The sequence below is a fragment of the Lynx rufus genome, unplaced genomic scaffold (genome assembly GCF_022079265.1).
Source record: "Lynx rufus isolate CCGP_SWC_20201006 ecotype Redwood Valley unplaced genomic scaffold, mLynRuf1.p SCAF_3, whole genome shotgun sequence".
In the NCBI taxonomy this organism is placed as follows: Eukaryota; Metazoa; Chordata; class Mammalia; order Carnivora; family Felidae; genus Lynx; species Lynx rufus.
The window spans coordinates 100,445,561-100,464,506 of NW_025814845.1; the positions used below are offsets into that span (position 1 = coordinate 100,445,561).

Genomic DNA, 18,946 nt, shown 5'->3' on the forward strand with positions numbered 1-18,946 from the left:
CAGCTCAGAGCCTGGAGCCTGCTTCAAATTCTGTATCACCCTCTCTCTCTGCCCCTCCCCTGCTGGCGCTCTGTCTCTCTCTAAAATAAATAAAAACATTAAAAAAAAATCAATTAGACATTTATTTTTCATTTAAAAATTTTAATGTTGGAATTTAGGATAAAAACCAATGTTTATTTACATTTATATTTGTGCTTGAATTTGCCCATGGTTCAGAGTTACATAATAAAGGCAATTATCAAGATGTCAAGCAGGTTCTAAGTAGGACCTGTATTATTTAGAGGCAGATAACGATAGAGAACACAGCAAAAAAAACATTAGTTTTGTGAGTCAGTAGCTTTGGGATTTTAATATTAGTCCTGCCACTAATTAACCAAATGACTATATGCCCTGCAACATTCTTTCCTATTAAAAGCTATTTAATTGGCCTGATTAATTGACTAGTCAGAAAATAAATGTCAATAAGTAAAATGCAGAATTTATCAAAATACTGACTTGATTTCTAATGTTCAAGAAATATAGTTAACTGTGCTAACAGGAATATTTTAACAACTTTTGATTGCTACTGACAGATCAAATTGGTCAAATTTAAATGCAGAATAATGGTAAGATAAAAGAATTTCATTTAAAATACATCAGGTAGAGGGGCACCTGGGTGGCTCAGTCAGTTGAGCTTCTGACTTTGGCTCAGGTCATGAATCTCACGGTTCATGAGTTCAGTCCCAGCATCAGGCTCTGTGCTGGTGGCTTAGAGCCTAGAGTCTGCTTCAGATTCTGTGTCTCCCTCTATTTCTGTGCCTCCCCATGTCTGCCCCCCCTTCTCTTTCTCTCTCTCTCTCTCTCTCTCTCTCTCTCTCTCTCTAGCTCTCTCTCTCTCTCTCTCAAAAATAAAAACATTGAAACAAAATTAAAGTCAGAGAGACAAATACCATATGATTTCACTCATATGTGGAATTTAAGAAACAAATAAGCAAAGGGAAAAGAGAGAGAGTCAAACCAAGAAAAAGACTCTTAATTACAGAGAACAAACTGATGGTTACCAGAGGGGAGGCATGCAGGTGGGAGGGATATGGGTGAGATAGGTGAAGGGGATTAAAGAGGGCACTTGTGACAAGCACCACTAGGTGTTGTATGGAAGTGTTGAATCACTATATTGTACATCTGAAACTAATATGACACTGTATGTTATTTGGAATTTAAATAAAAAGGTTTTTTATTTTTAAGTTTATTTATTTTGAGAGAAACAAAAAACAGAGTGAGTGGGGGAAGGGAAGAGAGAGAGAGAGGGAGAGAGAAGAGAGTCCCAAGTAGGCTCTGAGCTGTCAGCATGGAGCCCAATGTGGAGCTCGATCCCACAAACTGTGAGATTATGAACTGAGCTGAAATCAGGAGTCAGACACTCAACAGACTGAGCCACCCAGGCACTCCTAAATAAAATGTTTTTTTAAAAAGGAAAATAATAATAATACATTTAAATTCTGGTGTAAAACGAACCAAGATATTAATAGTTAAAATACTTTGCATAAGGAACCAGGATGAACTATGTGAAAGGAAGTTTTGGTAACCATCAATAACATGTTTTTATCATCAGGAACCAAAATTGGACATTCCTATTCAGGTTGTTAAAAGCACTTTTGATATTATTTCACCCAGAATATATGAATTGTGGTAGTTAGCTAATTGGATTTAGATTGATTTTCAGTGAATTGATCTTCCTTCAAAGGATGTCTTTTGGGTATTGTTGTCTCAGAACTCTGAGAAAGATTGAAAACTTTTGAACCTTACACATCTTCAAAGTTTTCTTAGAGTTTTTGCTATAATTGGAGGTGGTTTGTCATGAAGCTTTACTATAAACTTAGGTTATTCATTTATTTATTTATTTGTTGTTACAGAATGTTTATTTGCTAAGTAGGTGTATGTCATAAGCATATGTATGTCTCTCTTTTTTTTTTTTGTTTTTTCCTTTCAAGGAAACAGACCATATACTTTTAACCAAAGAAAATAGGGAGATGCTTAGTTTACAAAATTCAGGCTCTAATTTGAAAAGTTACTGTTACATATCTGTTTGATAGCAATTTGTTCTTAATATTTATAGGAAAACTACTTTGGGGAAGATGACATGTATATGGATTTTGAAGAGGTTGTTTCAAGTCCTGTTCTGTCACTGTCAACATCATCCAGCTCTGGGTGGACTGCTGTTGGAATGGAAAATGACAGAAAGGAAAATGAAAGTTCAGCCAAATCAATTCATCCGCTTACCTTGCGTCCTTGGGATATTACTGTACTTGTTAATTTGTACAAAGTTCATGGGCGTCTTCCTGTTGTAAGTGTTTACATAATCAAAATAATCTGGAGTGTATTATGAAATTCACCCAACTCAGACAACTAACTATATGTGTGTGTACACACATGCACACACTAATAAAAAAATTCAGATTCAAAAACTTTAAAATTTATCCTTTTACCTTATAAAGCTAGTTTATTATTTTCTTCATAATGCGATTACTTAATCATTGATAATTTTCTGTTTCTCTTCTTTCACTTTAGTTCCTTCTTTGCTGTTCTGTGTCACGTTAGAACATTTTGTCACGATGTTGAGTTGCTGGGTTTATAGTTAGCTCGACGGATATTCTAGGATTTATGTTGTCTTATCCTTTATCTCCAACTCTAGACCATTGGGTGCCTTATGGTGAACTTACTACAAAATCAAGATGCAGATTGACCCTGGAGATTGAATTGTTTTTTGGGGTTTGGATCCAGCACAGAATCCTGGTTCAGTCTAAGGGTGACCCATGGACTTTTGGGGCTGACTTGCAATGGGATTATATTGCCCAGAGAACCCAGGGTTATTGGAGTGAGGCCAGATAGGGAGGGTGAGGCCCTAGAGAATTGTGCTGCCTACTGGCTCCATGTCATGTACCTACGATTGCACAGCAGAGGAGTCATCTCTGGTGCTTAGTGAACCTAATGATCTTAGTAGAGTACAGAACAGTTTTGTCAGTAAACTTCTGCTTTTTAAGAATCAAAATCTCTTAATTATATAAGTGTGATTTTTATTTCCCTATACTGCCTTGGTCTTTATTTTTTCCATATCTTGATTATGGTATTTTGTTTGACTTTAGCATGGAACCACTGATGGTCCTGAGTGCCCTACAGCATTCTTGGAAAGACTGTGTTTTGAAATGAAAAAAGGATTTAGGGAGACCATGCTGCAACTTGTCCTATCACCCCTGAATGTGTTTGTCAGTGACAATTATCAGGTAATGTGAAAGTGAGTCATGGTAGGGGCTTAGAGATGAATTATTACTCTTTATAGGGTTGATACAGTGTGTTAGCTTCTGTGTATGGTATAGGTAGCTCTTTAAATTAGAAGCTTTTAATTTAACCATATTAAGAGGTTTTGTATATGTATGTAAGTTTTTCCAAGAATCTCAGTCTTGTTTTTTTTTTTTTCTGCTGTTTGCTATTTATGTGATCCCATACAATTGTACTCTATTGTTTTTAGAGATGAAGAGAAATATTTTATAACTTTTTCATGTTTATGGAAGGGAAAAATATATAAAATTTTGGTGGACTCTGTTGAAAATGACAACCTGAATATTCATCTTATCCAGTCCTATAAATCTCCAAACATACATATCCACATGGCCAGTAGTTTATTCTTTTCAGGTAACACACTTAAAAGATACTTTGTTAACCCCTTCAAGATATCCCCTGGGCTGTTTGGAAGAGAACCAATAATATTCACCAAAAAGGAATAATTTACAATCTTGGGTAAATTATCACTTTGTTGTTATTTTTTAATGTCAAATGGCTTCACTTTTCATTTACTAGTACTTTAGGGCTCTTCCCTACTTTATTCAAGTTGTGAGCTTTAGAAAAATAAATGGATTTTAATATAAGGCAAAGTAAAATTATATGGAAGGATGAATCTGATACCCTCAAATCATCAACTGATGATAACTTGCATGGTTTCTATGTAGTAACTGATCATTTTATTTAAAATAGCCTATCCCTTCTTAACTCTTTTGCCACAACTGACCATATTTTTCTACATAGAATCTAATTTTTTCATATGTATATATTTTTGACATAGCTGAACTCATAATGGCTCAGACTTAACATATGTTTATTTTTGCCACAGAGAGTGTTTCTTTTATCAACTTTTATTTTTAAATAATAGGCATACCTCATTTTATTGCATGTGCTTTATTGCACTTTGCAAATATTGCATTTTTTACAAATTGAGGTTTGTGGCAACTTTGCATCAGGCCAGTCTGTCAGGGCTGTTTTTCCAGCAGCATTTGCTCACTTCATGTCTCTGTGTCACATTTTGGTAATTTTCACAATATTTGCAACTTTTTCATTATTGTATTTGTTATGGTGACTTGTGACCACTGATCTGTGATGTTACTTTTGTAATTGTTTCGGGGTGCCACACACTGCCCATATAAGATGGCAAACTTAATTGATAAATGTTGTGTGTATTCACCAACCAGCTGTTTTCCTGTCACTCCCCCTCTTCCTGGGCCTCCCTGTTCTCTAAAACACAAAGGTATTGAAATTAGGCCAATTAATAACCCTGCAGTGGCCTCTGAGTGTTAAGTGAAAGGAAGAGCTGTATGTCTGTCACTTTAAGTCAGAAGTTAGAAATGATTCAGCTTAGTGAGGAAGGCGTGTAGAAACCCAAGGTAGACTGAAAGCCAGGCCTCCTGCACCAGTTAGCCAAGTTGTGATGCAAAGGAAAAATTCAAGGAAATTAGAAGTGCTGTTCCCATGAACACACTGATGATAAGAAAAAAAAACCCAGCTTATTATTATTATTTTTAATGTTCATTTATTTTTTGAGACAGAGACAGAATGCGAGTGGGTTGGAGCAGAGGGAGAGGGAGGCACAGAATCTGAAGCAGGCTCCAGGCTCCGAGCTGTCAGCACAGAGCCTGACACGGGATGCGGGGCTTGAACTCACAAGCTGTGAGATCATGACCTGAGCCAAAGTCGGACGCTCAACCGACTGACCCACCCAGGCACCCCCACAACAGCTTATTTTTGATACAGAGAACGTTTCAGTGGTTTGGACAGGAGATTAAATCAGCCACAATATCTCCTTAAGCCAAAACCTAATCCAGAGCAAGGCCCTCACGCTCTTCAATTCTGTGAAGTCTGAGAGAGAAGAGGAAGCTGCAGAAGAAAAGTTTGAAGCTAACAGAGGTTGGTTCATGAGGTTTAAGAAAAGAAGCCATCTCCATAACATAAAAGTGCAAGGTGAAGCAGCAGGTGCTGATGTAGAAGCTATAGCAAGTTATGCAGAAGATCTAGTTAAGATAAGTAATGAAGATGGCTACGCTAAACAACAGATTTTCAAAGTAGATCAAACAGCCTTCTATTGAAAGAAGATGACATCTAGGACTTTAATAACTGGAGAGCAGAAGTCAATGTCTGGCTTCAAAACTTAAAAGGACAGGCTGATATTCTACTTAAGGGCCAGTTACAACTGGTAACTTTAAGTTGAAGCCAATGCTCATTTACCATTTTGAAAATTCTAGGGCCCTTAAGAATTATGCTATATCTACTTTGCCTGTGCTCTATCAGTGGCACAACAAGGTCCGGATGACAGTGCATCTGGTTACAACATGGTTTACTAAATATTTTAAGCTCACTATTGAGACCTACTGCTAAGAAAAAGAGGGTTCTTTCAAAATGTGGGGGCTCATTGACAATGCACCTGGTCACCCAAGAGCTCTGACGGAGATGTACAGTGAATTTCATATTTCCATGCCTATTAGCACAATATTCAAATTTGCAGCCTTTGGATCAAAGAGTCCTTTTGACTTTCAAGTCATATTATTTAAGAAATACATGTTGTAAGACTATAATAGCTGCCATAGGTAGTGATTCCTCTGGTGGATCTGGGAAAATTGAAAACCTTTTGAAAAGGATTCACCGTTCTAGATACCATTAAGAATATTCATGATTGACAGGAAGAGGTTGAAATATCAACATGAAGAGGAGTTTGGAAGAGTTGCTTCCAACTCATGGATGACTTGAGGAGTTTAAGATTTCACTGGAGGAAATAACTGCAGATGTAATGGAAATAGCAAGAGAACTGGAATTAAAAATGGAGCCTGAAGACGGGACTGAATTGCTGCAATCTCATGATCAAACTTTAATGGATGAGTTGCTTCTTAGGGATGAGCAAAGAGTGGATTCTTTAGAAGGAATCTATTTCTGGTGAAGATGCTGTGAAGAGTTTTGAAGTGACAACAAGGATTTAGATTATTACATAAACTGAGTTGATAAAGAAGCAGCAGGGTTTGAGAGGATTGACTCCAAACTTGTAAGAAGTTCTTCTGTGGGTAAAATGCTGTTAAACAGAATGGCATGCTACAGAGAAATTATTTGTAAAAGAAAGAGTCAGTCAGTGCAGCAATTTATAGTTTCGTATTTTAAGAAATTGCCATAGCCACCCCAACCTTCATCAGCCACCATCCTGATCAGTTATTAGCCATCAACTTGGAGGCCAGGCTCTGCGCCAGCAAAAAGATTATGACTTGCTGAAAGCTCAGATGATGGTTAGCAGTTTTTAGCAAAAGTATTTTTTAATTAAGATATCTTTGTGTATAGTTTGTTTTTAGACATAATGCTGTTGCACCCTTAATAGACTATAGTTTGGTAGACACAATTTTTATGTGCACTGAGAATCAAAAAAAATTTTATCTGACTTGAGCTATATTGTCATAATTGCTTTATAGTGGCAGACTAGAACTGAACCTGAAATATCTCTGAGGTATGCCTGTAATTATAGATTCATAAGGAGTTGCAAAGATAGTACAGAGAGGTCCTATGTACCCTTCACCCAATTTCTCCCATGTAGATCTTTTAAGTGTAATATTAAAACCAGGATTGATATTGGTACAACGTGTGTGCATAGTTCTTGCCACGTTATCACATGTGTAGTTTCATGTAACTGCCATTGAAATTAAGATACAGAACTATTCTGTCATCACAAAGATCTCACTTGCGTAACACTAGTATTTTAACTTACTATAGAAACCTTAAAAATCATTCTCAGAGCACTTGGGTAGCTCAGTCAGGTAAGCATTGGACTCTTGATTTCCGCTGGGGTCATGATTTCATGGTTCATGGGATCAAGCCCCACATAGAGCTCTGCACTGACAGTGCAGAGCCTGCTTGGGATTCGCTCGCTCTCCCTCTCTTTCTGCCCCTACCCCCTGCTCATGCTGTCTGACTGTCTGTCTGTCACTCTCTCTCAAAATAAATAGATAAACCTAAAAAAATAACTCTTACCCTCCTGTCTTAGTAGGTCATTAGAATTGGTTGTTTTTTATTCTGGGAGGTGAGTATGTGGAGAAGCAGCCCCTCTTTTTTAATCTATTGAGAAAATTAATAAAAATAAAAGGGAAATAAGTCTTCTTATGTCTGAGTTCTGAGAATCTTAGGTGAGTATCTCTGTTTTCTTAGGCGTACTTGCTAACACTTCAACTTTTATTTTTTAAAGTTTATTTATTTTGAGAGAGAGAGAGCATGAGCACGGGAGGGGAGAGAGGGAGAGAATCCTAAGTAGGCTCCATGCTGTCAGCGTGGAGCCCGATGCAGGGCTGAATCCCACAAACCATGAGGTCATGACCAGAGCCGAAATTAGGAGTCGGGCACTTAATGGACTGAGCCACCCAGGTGCCCTCAACTTTTATTTTAATTACTACATTCTCAAAAGACTTTACTATGTATAAAAAGAACATTTTATTGAGTTCATGAGAGTTCACATTAATCCTAATTATAATTGTAATTATTAGTTATTGGCAAACTTGTACAGAGACTGGAGTATAATGTATGATTTATTTGGTGATTAGAAAAGAAGTTCGTGGATTGGAGATATCAAGGTGCTAGTAGATGTACTGGTGGTATTTTGTTTCCTATGTGGTTAGCACTTTATAATTTACCCTGAAAGCAAGGGTACTTTCTATGTATTCTCTTAGAATTTACTTATCTACCTGACTTGCTTACATTTTATATATCTGGCATGACTATTCCTAAGAATTCTTTTGTGGTACAGGTGAGTTACCCAGGATTTAGCTGCTTATTCTCAATAGCATTAGTCTTGTTTTTTGTTTTTTTTTTTTTTTTTTTGAGAGAGAGAGAGAGGGAGAGAGGGAGAGAAAGAATCCCACAAGGTGTAGATAGAGAGGGAGAAAGAGAGTGCAGAGCCCGGAATGTGGCTTGAGCTCACCCAAAGCTGGGCTCGAGTTCATCTGAAGTGGGGCTCAAGCTCACACAATGCAGGGCTTGAACTCACTAGCCATGAGATTATGACCTGAACCAAAGTCAGATGCTTAACCAACCGAGGCACTCAGGCATCCCCTGATAGCATTAGTCTCAAGGCAGGGCCTCAAGGTTAAGGATCTGAGATGATGGATAGATTATTGTGTCCGACTTATGGAACCATCCCTTTTAACTTATGAGCATTTTATGATGTATATTAGTTTCCTAGGGCTGCCACAGCAAAGTACCTCACACTGGGTGGCTTAAAACATGAGATACTTGTTCTCTTATAGTTTTGGGGCTTAGAATTGTGAAATCAAGGTACTGGCAGGGCCATGTTTTCTCTGAAGGATGTGGGAAAGGATCTCCTTGTCTCTGCTAAGCTTTTGGTGGTTGCTAGCAATCTTTGGCATTCCTTGCCTTGTAGACTCATTGCTCAACTCTGTGTCTTTGTCTTCTCATAGCATTGTCTCCATGTGTGTGTCTGTGTCCCAATTTTCCTCTTACAAGGATATCAGTCATTGGTTTAAGGCCTACCCTAATTTGATGTAACCTTATTTTGATTACATCTGCTAAAACCCTGTTTTCAAATACAGAAAGGTCATAATCACAGGAGCCTCAACTTAGGACTTAAGTATGTCTTTTTAGGGGACACAATTCAACTCACAATATGACACAGCACACATAAAATCTAGAATATACACTTTGTTGGTGTACTAGGTAGGCTCTATCTATCTTTAGGACAAGCCAAGATCCATATGTATTCTTGAGCTCAAAAAATATTGATCAGAAGTATCTTACACTGAGAATTATCAAATCTTAGTGCCAGAAGTGATCTTTATTGACCATCCTCTCTAACTTCCTCAGGTAAAATAGAAGGGAACTGATGCCTGAGAAACATAGGTGATTTTACATACTGTCACACAGCTTGGATGAAAATAAAAGTAAAAATATTTTGAAAGAGCTGCTAGAGGTATTATAGTCATAATTTGAAATTTTCTTTTAAGAATTCCTTATGAATTTGATTTAGCTCATATCCTCTTTGTTTTTTTAAGAATACATTTCCTAAAATGTGTTGAAATAAGGAACACTATGCCTTGTGCTGATGGCCTGCATACACCTACCAAAAAGATTACTGTTGTAAAATTAGCTTGGGAATTATCTGTGAACTGTCTTAATATATATTAGTATACTGAATTCTCTGAAAAGACTTGCTGTAATATATAGTCACTTAGTGGTATCTACCTTTTGTGGTCACTGTTAGGTGCAGTGGGATAAGTGGTAAACAAGACAGAAATGGTCTTTACCCTAATAAACCTGGTGAAGAAGAGAAATATTGAGGAAATTAATATAATAAATAGTGGTCTTGAGACAAGAACATGATAAGATTGGCCTTCTTAGATTTCTGTGGTTGTTTTGTAGAATATGTAGGAGACAGATGTAAAAGTGAATGCTGGGAGGCTTTGCAAAACCCTAGCAAGAGGTCATATTATTTGGACCATGTTGATAGCAGTGAAGATGGAAGAAAATCAATGCATTTCTGAGAGATTGGGAGTATAGTTTACAGAAATTGGTGACTGATGGGTAGGGCATGGCCGAACGTGTTTTGATTCTCTATTACTAATAATATTTTGTGAACTAGTGTTCTATGGAATACCCTATTTTAGGACATATCTTTTAGCTTTCTGAATAAATCCCAGAACTTTTCTCTTTGAAATATTTGCTGCTTTTTAGTAGTAAGTATATAATTTCTATAAGGTAAATCTATCCTTCTTATATTTATATATAGTTCTCAAAATCTATATGAAAGATAGCTTTCTTCCCTAGTTATTCATTTCTTGATCTTATCTATTGGTCTCTTTTCTTCTCTGTTTTTTTCTTTTTAATATTTTTACAATTTATTTTTATTTACTTTTTGTTTTTGTAGAGAGAGAGTGCAAGTTGGGGAGGGGCAGAGGGAGAGGGAGAATCTCAAGTAGGCTCCACACCTGGTGCGGAGCCCAACATAGGGCTTGATTCCACGATGCTGGGATTATAACCTGAGCCAAAATCAAGAGTTGCATGCTCAACTGACTGAGGCACCCAGGCGCCTCTCTTTTTAATACGTATTTTAATCTTATTATTCCAGCCTTCCCACCAAAGACTGGTCTCTTATATGCCCCGTCCGTCAGAGTACTAGTTCCTTTTTATTCATTGAGGCAGTTATCAGAGAGTTCTCATTCTTTTTAGGACTTTGCTATCTTGCTTTGCTGTTGGGCTCTTATGGATACTGTCACTAAAGGAGCTTAAATGAGACTCCTTATGGATCCTTAAGTCATATTTTCCAGATAGCATGATTTTACTTGGACTCTGGAGGAAAAAAAAAAAAACAACTAGAAATTATAATGCTGATTTTCTTGTACTTCTTACAGTCTTACTATTGTTTTCAGCAGCGACCCCCTGTGGATGAAGTACTCCGGGAAGGTCACATCAATTTGTCGGGTCTCCAGCTGAGAGCACATGCTATGTTCTCAGCAGAAGGTCTTCCTTTGGGAAGTGATTCTTTAGAATACGCATGGTTAATTGATGTGCAGGCTGGAAGCCTTACAGCTAAGGTCACAGCACCACAGGTATGATTCTCTGACTACTTTTCTTCCTTTGCTCACCCACTTCGCCAAGAGTAAGTTGTATACCTGTTTAAACGTTCATTGCATTTTCACTATTGGCATTCTGATGGCCAGACAACTCTTTGCCTTTTGGATTGGAGTCATTCTTGCCATTCAGAATTGTCTTAGCAATGGATGAGTCAGAGCAAGTTTCACTTTTTGAGTCACATAATATTGAAGGGTGTAATGTTTTATAGTTCTTCATAATGCTTTCAAGATTGAGACTTTGGGAAAATCTCAGTATGAGGACTATTCTGGAAATTTTCTGTATTCTTAAAATTACATTAGTTTGCTCACTGTTAAAATTTTCTTTTCCCAGTATATGGAATAATTTTTTAAGAATTTTTCTTTCTTGTTTATTTCTTAAGTAGGATTTGAAAATATTATTTATGGTGTTAAGGATTAGGTAGCTTGGTTTTTTACTTGTCATATCTCAAAGCAAGATAACGTCATTTGTATCTGCTATTAATGACGTGGATATTGATTTTAAAAAAATAAAAACAAATTTACTAGTTAGTAAACTGATCTAGAGTGTAGGTTTTGATCCTTCTGGATAAAATCCCCCTCCTCTTCATTGTTCGCCTTATTCTTTATGACTCAGAGGTCATAGGATTATTTAGTTCTAGAAATGGACCACTGAAATTTAGCCAAATAGCCATATTACTGTAACATTTCACCTGTTGAGCCACATATTTTTTTAAATTATTTTTTTAAATGTTTATTTATTTTGAGAGAGAGAGCACACACAGGGGAGGGTCAGAGAGAGAGTGAGGGAGAGGGAGAATCCCAAGCAGGCTCCGTGTTTCCAGCACACAATGCGGGGCTTGAACTCATGAAACGTGAGATCATGACTTGAGCCAAAATCAAAAGTCATATGCTTAGCCAACCGAGCCACCCAGGCGCCCATGAGCCACATATTTATAATATGCATACTTTTTGTGGCATTTCAAAAGATTGGAATGTGGTCTTGAATGTGTTAAATGTACATACTCAATTTTAATAAAAGTTAACAGAATGTGTATGAATCATTTAGAGGTAGGTAGTAGCAACAAGAAGGTGGATGAAGACTCTAGGTGCCTTGTATATTTGTAACCAGTTTTTGGAAGACAGCACACATTAAGATTCTGGAAATAAGAAAATGGAATTGAAAGGGATATTTTATATAGAAGTGGATAAAGAAAATATATAACAATGTATAAAAACGGATGAAAAGAAATATTCAGTGCTGACTGCCATGACGACTATCTTCCTTTATTATTGTCTGCTCTTTTCTCTAATGTACAAGTAAAACCAAAACATGTAAAAAATAGCTTGTTCTTTAACAAACATGGAATAAAACCATGCTTATCCTGCTAAACTGGGCACAATTCCTTTAATCTAACAATTGTTAAAATCTCATATGTTTATAAGTTGTTCTTATTACAACACAAAACATTTCTCTTCTGCATTAGAATTTTGGCATCACTGTTTCAGTGAGTGTTTCATGAATCCATAGGTGCTTTTAATGTTTATTCCATTCTTTGTATATTTTAAAAGTAAAATTCATGTTTTCCAATAGTAGAAATTCGTACTTTTTTTTATGGAATAATATCTGTCTACCCATGTTTCAGTGTGTTTATTATTAACACCTTTAAATCAATTATAAAATGAAGGTATTTTTGTAAACTGAAGATTTGATGAAGAATTGATATATTCTTCAGTTTCTATTTACATAAACAAAAGTGCCTTAATCTTCAAAATACCTGATTTTATGAAATTGTAGTTCCCTACGATAGTTAGATTCAAATTTCAGATCAAAGCTTTATTATTAGATAGAAATTTTAGTTGTTTTTCTGTGCAGAGGATACTAGTTAGTCATTTAAGAAGGAAGATATAACCTTGAAGAAAAGTACATACTTTGTGAGTTGTTCAAGTTGAATTTTTCATTCTCACGCATTCTGTCATTCATAAATGAAAAGTCACATAAACTTACAAATGATGTCAAGGTAGAAAAATCATGATTCTGGCTAATAAATAGATTATGTAGCAGCAAGTATAAAATAGAATTTGGGTTCTTTCAAGCTGGATTATTCTTGATAAGCTTTAGAACTGTGAACACTTGTTTAGATTGCTAACACTGCTGTCAACCTGTCACTGCTTATTTTGTAGCTGGCTTGTCTCTTGGAGTGGGGACAGACATTTGTTTTTCATGTGGTATGTCGGGAGTATGAGCTGGAAAGACCCAAATCAGTAATAATATGTCAGCATGGAATTGACCGTCGGTTCTGTGAATCCAAGGTATGTTAACAAATATGTTAGCAGTATTGTAAACATTTATGGATTTTTTTAAATGAAAGATTGACGTATCAGCTTTAAATCAAATGCACATGGCCATAAAGTAAACATCATAGTTCAGTTTTCTCAATTAATGAAATTATTTTGCAGATTTGTAGCCAGTTGTTATTTAGTTGTAAGCATCTAACATATGAGGTAATTATTAAAACAAATTCACAAATAAATGGTGATATAAAAATTATATCTAACCTCTTAAATTTTTACGATAAACTCCTGTTTTCTTGCATTATTACACTCTTTCAGTTATGACCATATATTTATGTAGAAGATTAAGAAACTGAAGCAAGAGGAAGGTTAAATTCCTTACATGACCTTGTTTATATGACTGTTGATATACCTGTTATACCTGTTCCTCTATAAGGTGGCTAGCAATGCTGGCATTTGCCAAGAAAACATGGCAGTTTCAAAAAAAAAAAAAAAATTTACCCTAATCTTATAACAGAGCTAACTATCGTTAACAGTTTAGTTTTTGTTTCTAGTTTCTTCCGTGTGTTTTTTTCCTTTTTTTTTTCTTTTGTTATGCACACTGTTTGCCATTACATTAGTGTGAATTGAAAACAATTCATCCTGCTTTTATTTATCCTCCAAAAAATCTATAACCTATGCTTACTCCCAACAATAAAGGAAACCATTGTAACTAGCGATAAAATTATTTTTTCTTGCTGTAAAACACATTGCCAGGATTCAGGGAATCTTCAGTTATGTGTCAACAAATTAGTACCTTATGGATAATTCACACATCTTGCAGGCTTCTCCTCCTCCCTTTTTTTTTGTTTTTTTTGTTTTTTGTTTTTTTAAAGACTCAGAGCTTTTATGCTGCATTAAAATCTTTTAAGAATCAATTTTAATGAGGCATAATTTACATACAATAAATTAATCCTTTTTTAGTTGTACAGTTGGAGTTTTGATACATATTTTATCTATAAGGGTATAACCATTACCATCAGTGAAGACCTAGAACATTTGTATCACCTTAGAAAATTACTTTGGGTCCCTTTGCCATCAGCTATTCATTATTCCATGCAACCATTGGTGTGCTTTCTGTCATTTCAGATCAGGTATTTTTAGGTCTGTTTTGTGTTTACACACCTTTTATTGCATTTCTTGAATACTATGGGTTTTTTTGTTTTGTTTTGTTTTGTTTTGTTTTTACACATTGAAGGTTTGTGACAATCCTGCGTCAGGCACATCTATCAATGCCATTTTTCCAGCAGCATTTGCTTACTTTGTGTCTCTGTGTCACATTTTTTTTTCTTTTTAATGTTACAAATTTTATTTTGCAGTGTATTTTTAATTTTTAAAATTATATCCAAGTTAGTTAGCATATAGTGCAATAATGATTTCAGGAGTAGAATCCAGTGATTTATTCCCTATGTATAACATCCAGTGCTTCTCCCAACAAGTATCTTCCTTAATGCCCCTTACCCATTTAGCCAATCACCCCACCCACAACCCCTCCAGCAACCCTCAGTTCTCTGTATTTAAGTCTCTTATGTTTTGTCCCTGTCCCTATCCCTGTTTTAATGTTATTCTTGCTTTCCTTCCCTTATGTTCATCTGTTCTGTATCTTAAATTCCACATATGAGTGAAATCCTGTGATATTTGTCTTTCTCTGACTTAACTAATTTCACTTAGCGTAATACCCTCTAGTTCCATCCATGTTGTTGCAAATGGCAAGATTTCATTCTTTTTGATTGCCAAGTAATACTCCATTGTGTGTGTGTGTGTGTGTGTGTGTGTGTGTGTGTGTGTGTGTGTATACATCTTCTTTATCCATTCATCTGTCAATGGACATTTGGGCTCTTTCCATACTTTGGCTATTGTTGATAGTGCTGCTATAAGCATTGCATGTGCCCCTTTGAAACAGCAGACCTGTATCCCTTGGATAAATACCTAGTACTGCAGTTGCTGGGTCATAGAACATAGAACATAGTTCTGTGTTTAATTCTTTGAGGAACCTCCATACTGTTTTCCAGAGTAGCTGCACCAGTTTGCATTCCCACCAGCAGTACAAAAGAGATCCTCTCTCTGCATCCTTGCCAACATCTGTTGTTGCCTGTGTTGTTAATGTTAGCCATTCTGACAGGTGTAAGGTGGTATCTCATTGTGGTTTTGCTTTGTATTTCCCTGGTGATGAGTGATGTTGAACATTTTTTCATGTGTCGGTTGGCCATCTGGATGTCTTCTTTGGAGAAGTGTTTATTCATGTCCTTTGCCCATTTCTTCACTGGGTTATTTGTTTTTTAGGTGTTGAGTTTGATAAGTTCTTTATAGATTCTGGATGCTAACCCTTTATCTGATATGTCGTTTGCAAATGTCTTCTCCCATTCTGTCAGTTGCCTTTTAGTTTTTCTGATTGTTTCCTTCACTGTGCAGAAGCTTTTTATTTTGTTGAGGTCCCAGTAGTTCATTTTTGCTTTTGTTTCCCTTGACTCCAGAGACATATTAAGAAGTTGCTTCAGCCAAGGTCAGAGAGGTTTTTGCCTGCTTTCTCCTCTAGTATTTTGATGGCTTCCTGTCTTACATTTAGGTCTTTCATCCATTTTGAGTTTATTTTTGTGTATGGTGTAAGAAAGTGGTCCAGGTTCATTATTCTGCATGTCACTGTCCAATTTTCCGAACACCATTTGCTGGAGAGATTGACTTTATTCCATTGGATATTCTTTCCTGCATTGTCAAAGATTAGTTGGCCATACGTTTGTGGGTCCACTTCTGGGTTCTCTGTTCTGTTCCATTGATCTGAGTGTCTATTCTTGTGACAGTACCATACTGTCTTGATGATTACAGCTTTGCAATACATCTTGAAATCCAGGATTGTGATGCCTCCAGCTTTGGTTATCTTTTTCAGGATTGCTTTGGCTATTCGGGGTTTTTCTGGTTCCATACAAATTTTAGGATTGTTTGTTCTAGCTCTGTGAAGAATGCTGGTGTTATTTTGGTAGGTATTGCGTTGAATGTGTAGATTGCTTTGGGTAGTATTGACATTTCCACAATATTTGTTCTTCCAATCCATGAGCACGGAATATTTTTCCATTTTGTTTTTTGTGTCTTCTTCAGTTTCTTTCATAAGCTTTCTATAGTTTTCAGTGTATAGGTTTCTTACCTCTTTTGTTAGGTTTATTCCCAGGTATTTTATGGTTTTTGGTGCAATTGTAAATGGGATCGATTCTTTGATTTCTCTCCTGTTGCTTCATTGTTGGTGTATAGAAATGCAGCCAATTTCTGTGCATTGTTTTATATCCTGTGACTTTGCTGAATTCACGGATCAGTTCTAGCAGTTTTTTGGTGGAATCTTTTGGGTTTCCCATATAGAGTATCATGTCCTCTATGAAGAGTGAAAGTTTGACTTCCTCTTTGCCTATTTGGATGCCTTTTAATTTCTTCCTTTGTGTTGTCTGATTGCTGAAGCTAGGACTTCCAATACTGTGTTGAATTACAGTGGTGAGAGTGGACATCCCTGTGATGTTCCTGACCTTAGGGGGAAAGCTCTCAGTGTTTCCCCTTTGAGGATGATATTAGTGTTGGGTCTTTCATATATGGCTTTTATGATTTTGAGCTATGACCTTTTTATCCATACTTTCTTGAGGGTTTTTATCAAGAAAGGATGCTGTATTTTGTCAAATGCTTTCTCTGCATCTATTGAGAGGATCATGTGGTTCTCGTCCTTCTTTTATTGATGTGATGTATCACATTGATTGTTTGTGGATATTGAACCAGCCCTGCTTCCCAGGTATAAATCCCATTTGATTGTGGTGAATAATTCCTTCAGTAGATTGTTGGATCTGGTTGCTAGTATTTTGTGGATAATTTTTGCATTCATGTTCATCAGGGAAATTGGTTTGTAGTTCTTCTTTTTAGCGGGGTCTTTGGTTTTGGAATGAATGTAATGCTGACCTCATAGAATGAGTTTGGAAGTTTTCCTTCCATTTCTATTTTTTGAAACAGCTTCAAAAGAATGGGAGTTAATGCTTCTTTAAAGATTTGGTAGAATTCCCCAGGAAAGCCATGCGGCCCTAGGCTCTTGTTTTTTTTTTGGGAGATTTTTGATTACTAATCCAGTGTTTTTACTGGTTATGGGTCTGTTCAAATATTCCATTTCTTCCTGTTTCAGTTTTGGTAGTTTATATGTTTCTATGAATTAGTCCATTTCTTCCAGATTATTCAGTTTATTGGCATATGATTGCTCATAGTATTCTCTTATTGTTGTTTGTATTTCTGCAGTGTTGGTTGTGATCTCTCCTCCTTCTTTCTGATCAAACTGGCTAGGGGCTTATTAGTTTTGTTAATTGTTTTAAAGAACCAGCTCATGGTTTCATGTATTTGTTCTACTGTTTTTTTGTTTTTGTTTTTTTTATTTCAATAGCTTTGATTTTTGCTCTAATCTTTATTATTTCCCATCTTCTGCTGGTTATGGGTTTTATTTGCTGTTCTTTTTCCAGCTCTTTAAGGTGTAAGGTTCGGTTGTGTATCTGAGACCTTTCTTCCTTCTCTAAGAAGGCCTATATACTTCCCTCTTATGACTGCCTTTGCTGCTTCCCAGAGGTTTTGTGCTCTAGTATTATTATTTTCTTTGGCTTTTATATACTTTTTAATTTCCTCTTTAAGTTCTTGGTTAACACATTCATTCTTTAGTAGGATGTTCTTTAGTCTCCAATTATTTGTTGTCTTTCCAGATTTTTTCTTATGGTTCATTTTGAGTTTCATCACGGTGTGGTCTGAAAATATGCATGGAATGCTCTCGATCTTTTTGTACTTGTTGAGGGCTGATTTGTGTCCCAGTATGTGATCTATTCTGGAGAATGTTCCATGTGCACTCAAGAAGAATGTGTATTCCATCTGTGTCACATTTGGGTAATTCTTGCAATATTTCAGACTTTGTCATTACTATATTTGTTACAGTGATCTATGATCAGTAATTATGACTTGCTGAAAGCTCAGATGATGATTAGCATTTTTTAGCAATAAAGTCATGTACGTATTTCCTATTCATATGCTGTGGCACATTTAGACTATAGTAAATAGTGTAAATGTAATTTTTATGTGCACTAGGAAACCAAAAAAATTATTTTTTATCTTTAATAATATTTTTAATTTTTATTTTAATTCCACTATAAAAACATGTAGTATTATATTAATTTCAGGTGTACAGTGTAGTGACTCAGCAATTCCATATATTACTCAGTACTTACCAAGAGTACCCTTAATCCCCTCTGCCTATTCAACGCCCCCCCCCACTGCTTCTCTAGTAACCATCTGTTTATTCTCTATAGTTGAGTCTTTTTTTGTTTTCTCTCTTTTTCCTTTTGTTCATTTGTTTCTTAAATTCCACATATAAGTGAAATCATATGGTATTTGTCTTTCTCTAACTGGCTTATTTTGCTTAGCATTTTACTCTCTAGATCCATCCATGTTGTTGCAAATGGCAAGATTTCATTCTATTTTTATGCTAATATTCCATTGTATACACACACACACACACACACATATGTGTGTGTGTGTGTGTGTGTGTGTGTGTGTGTGTATACACACTACATCTTTATCCATTCATCTGTTAGTAGATACTCAGGCTGCTTCCATAATTTGGCTATTATAAATAATGGTGCAATAAACATAGTGGTGCATATATCCTTTCGAATTAGTGTTTTCATATTCTTTGAGTAAATACCCAGTAGTCAATTACTGGATCA

General features: G+C 36.0%; 1 protein-coding gene across 5 annotated transcripts in view; it reads left to right on the top strand.

The window, feature by feature from the left end:
* The window catches only part of BLTP1 (bridge-like lipid transfer protein family member 1), a 211,637-nt gene that overhangs the window by 69,764 nt on the left and 122,927 nt on the right, over window positions 1–18,946 (top strand). For 4 of the 5 annotated variants that reach the window (XM_047091912.1, XM_047091908.1, XM_047091911.1 and 1 more), the window contains exons 21-24: window positions 2,096–2,323; window positions 3,123–3,260; window positions 10,710–10,889; window positions 13,074–13,202. In XM_047091912.1, the coding sequence (XP_046947868.1) occupies window positions 2,096–2,323; window positions 3,123–3,260; window positions 10,710–10,889; window positions 13,074–13,202 (675 nt within the window). The remainder of the gene's footprint in view (window positions 1–2,095; window positions 2,324–3,122; window positions 3,261–10,709; window positions 10,890–13,073; window positions 13,203–18,946) is intronic. The other variant, XM_047091909.1, reaches the window with a different exon arrangement.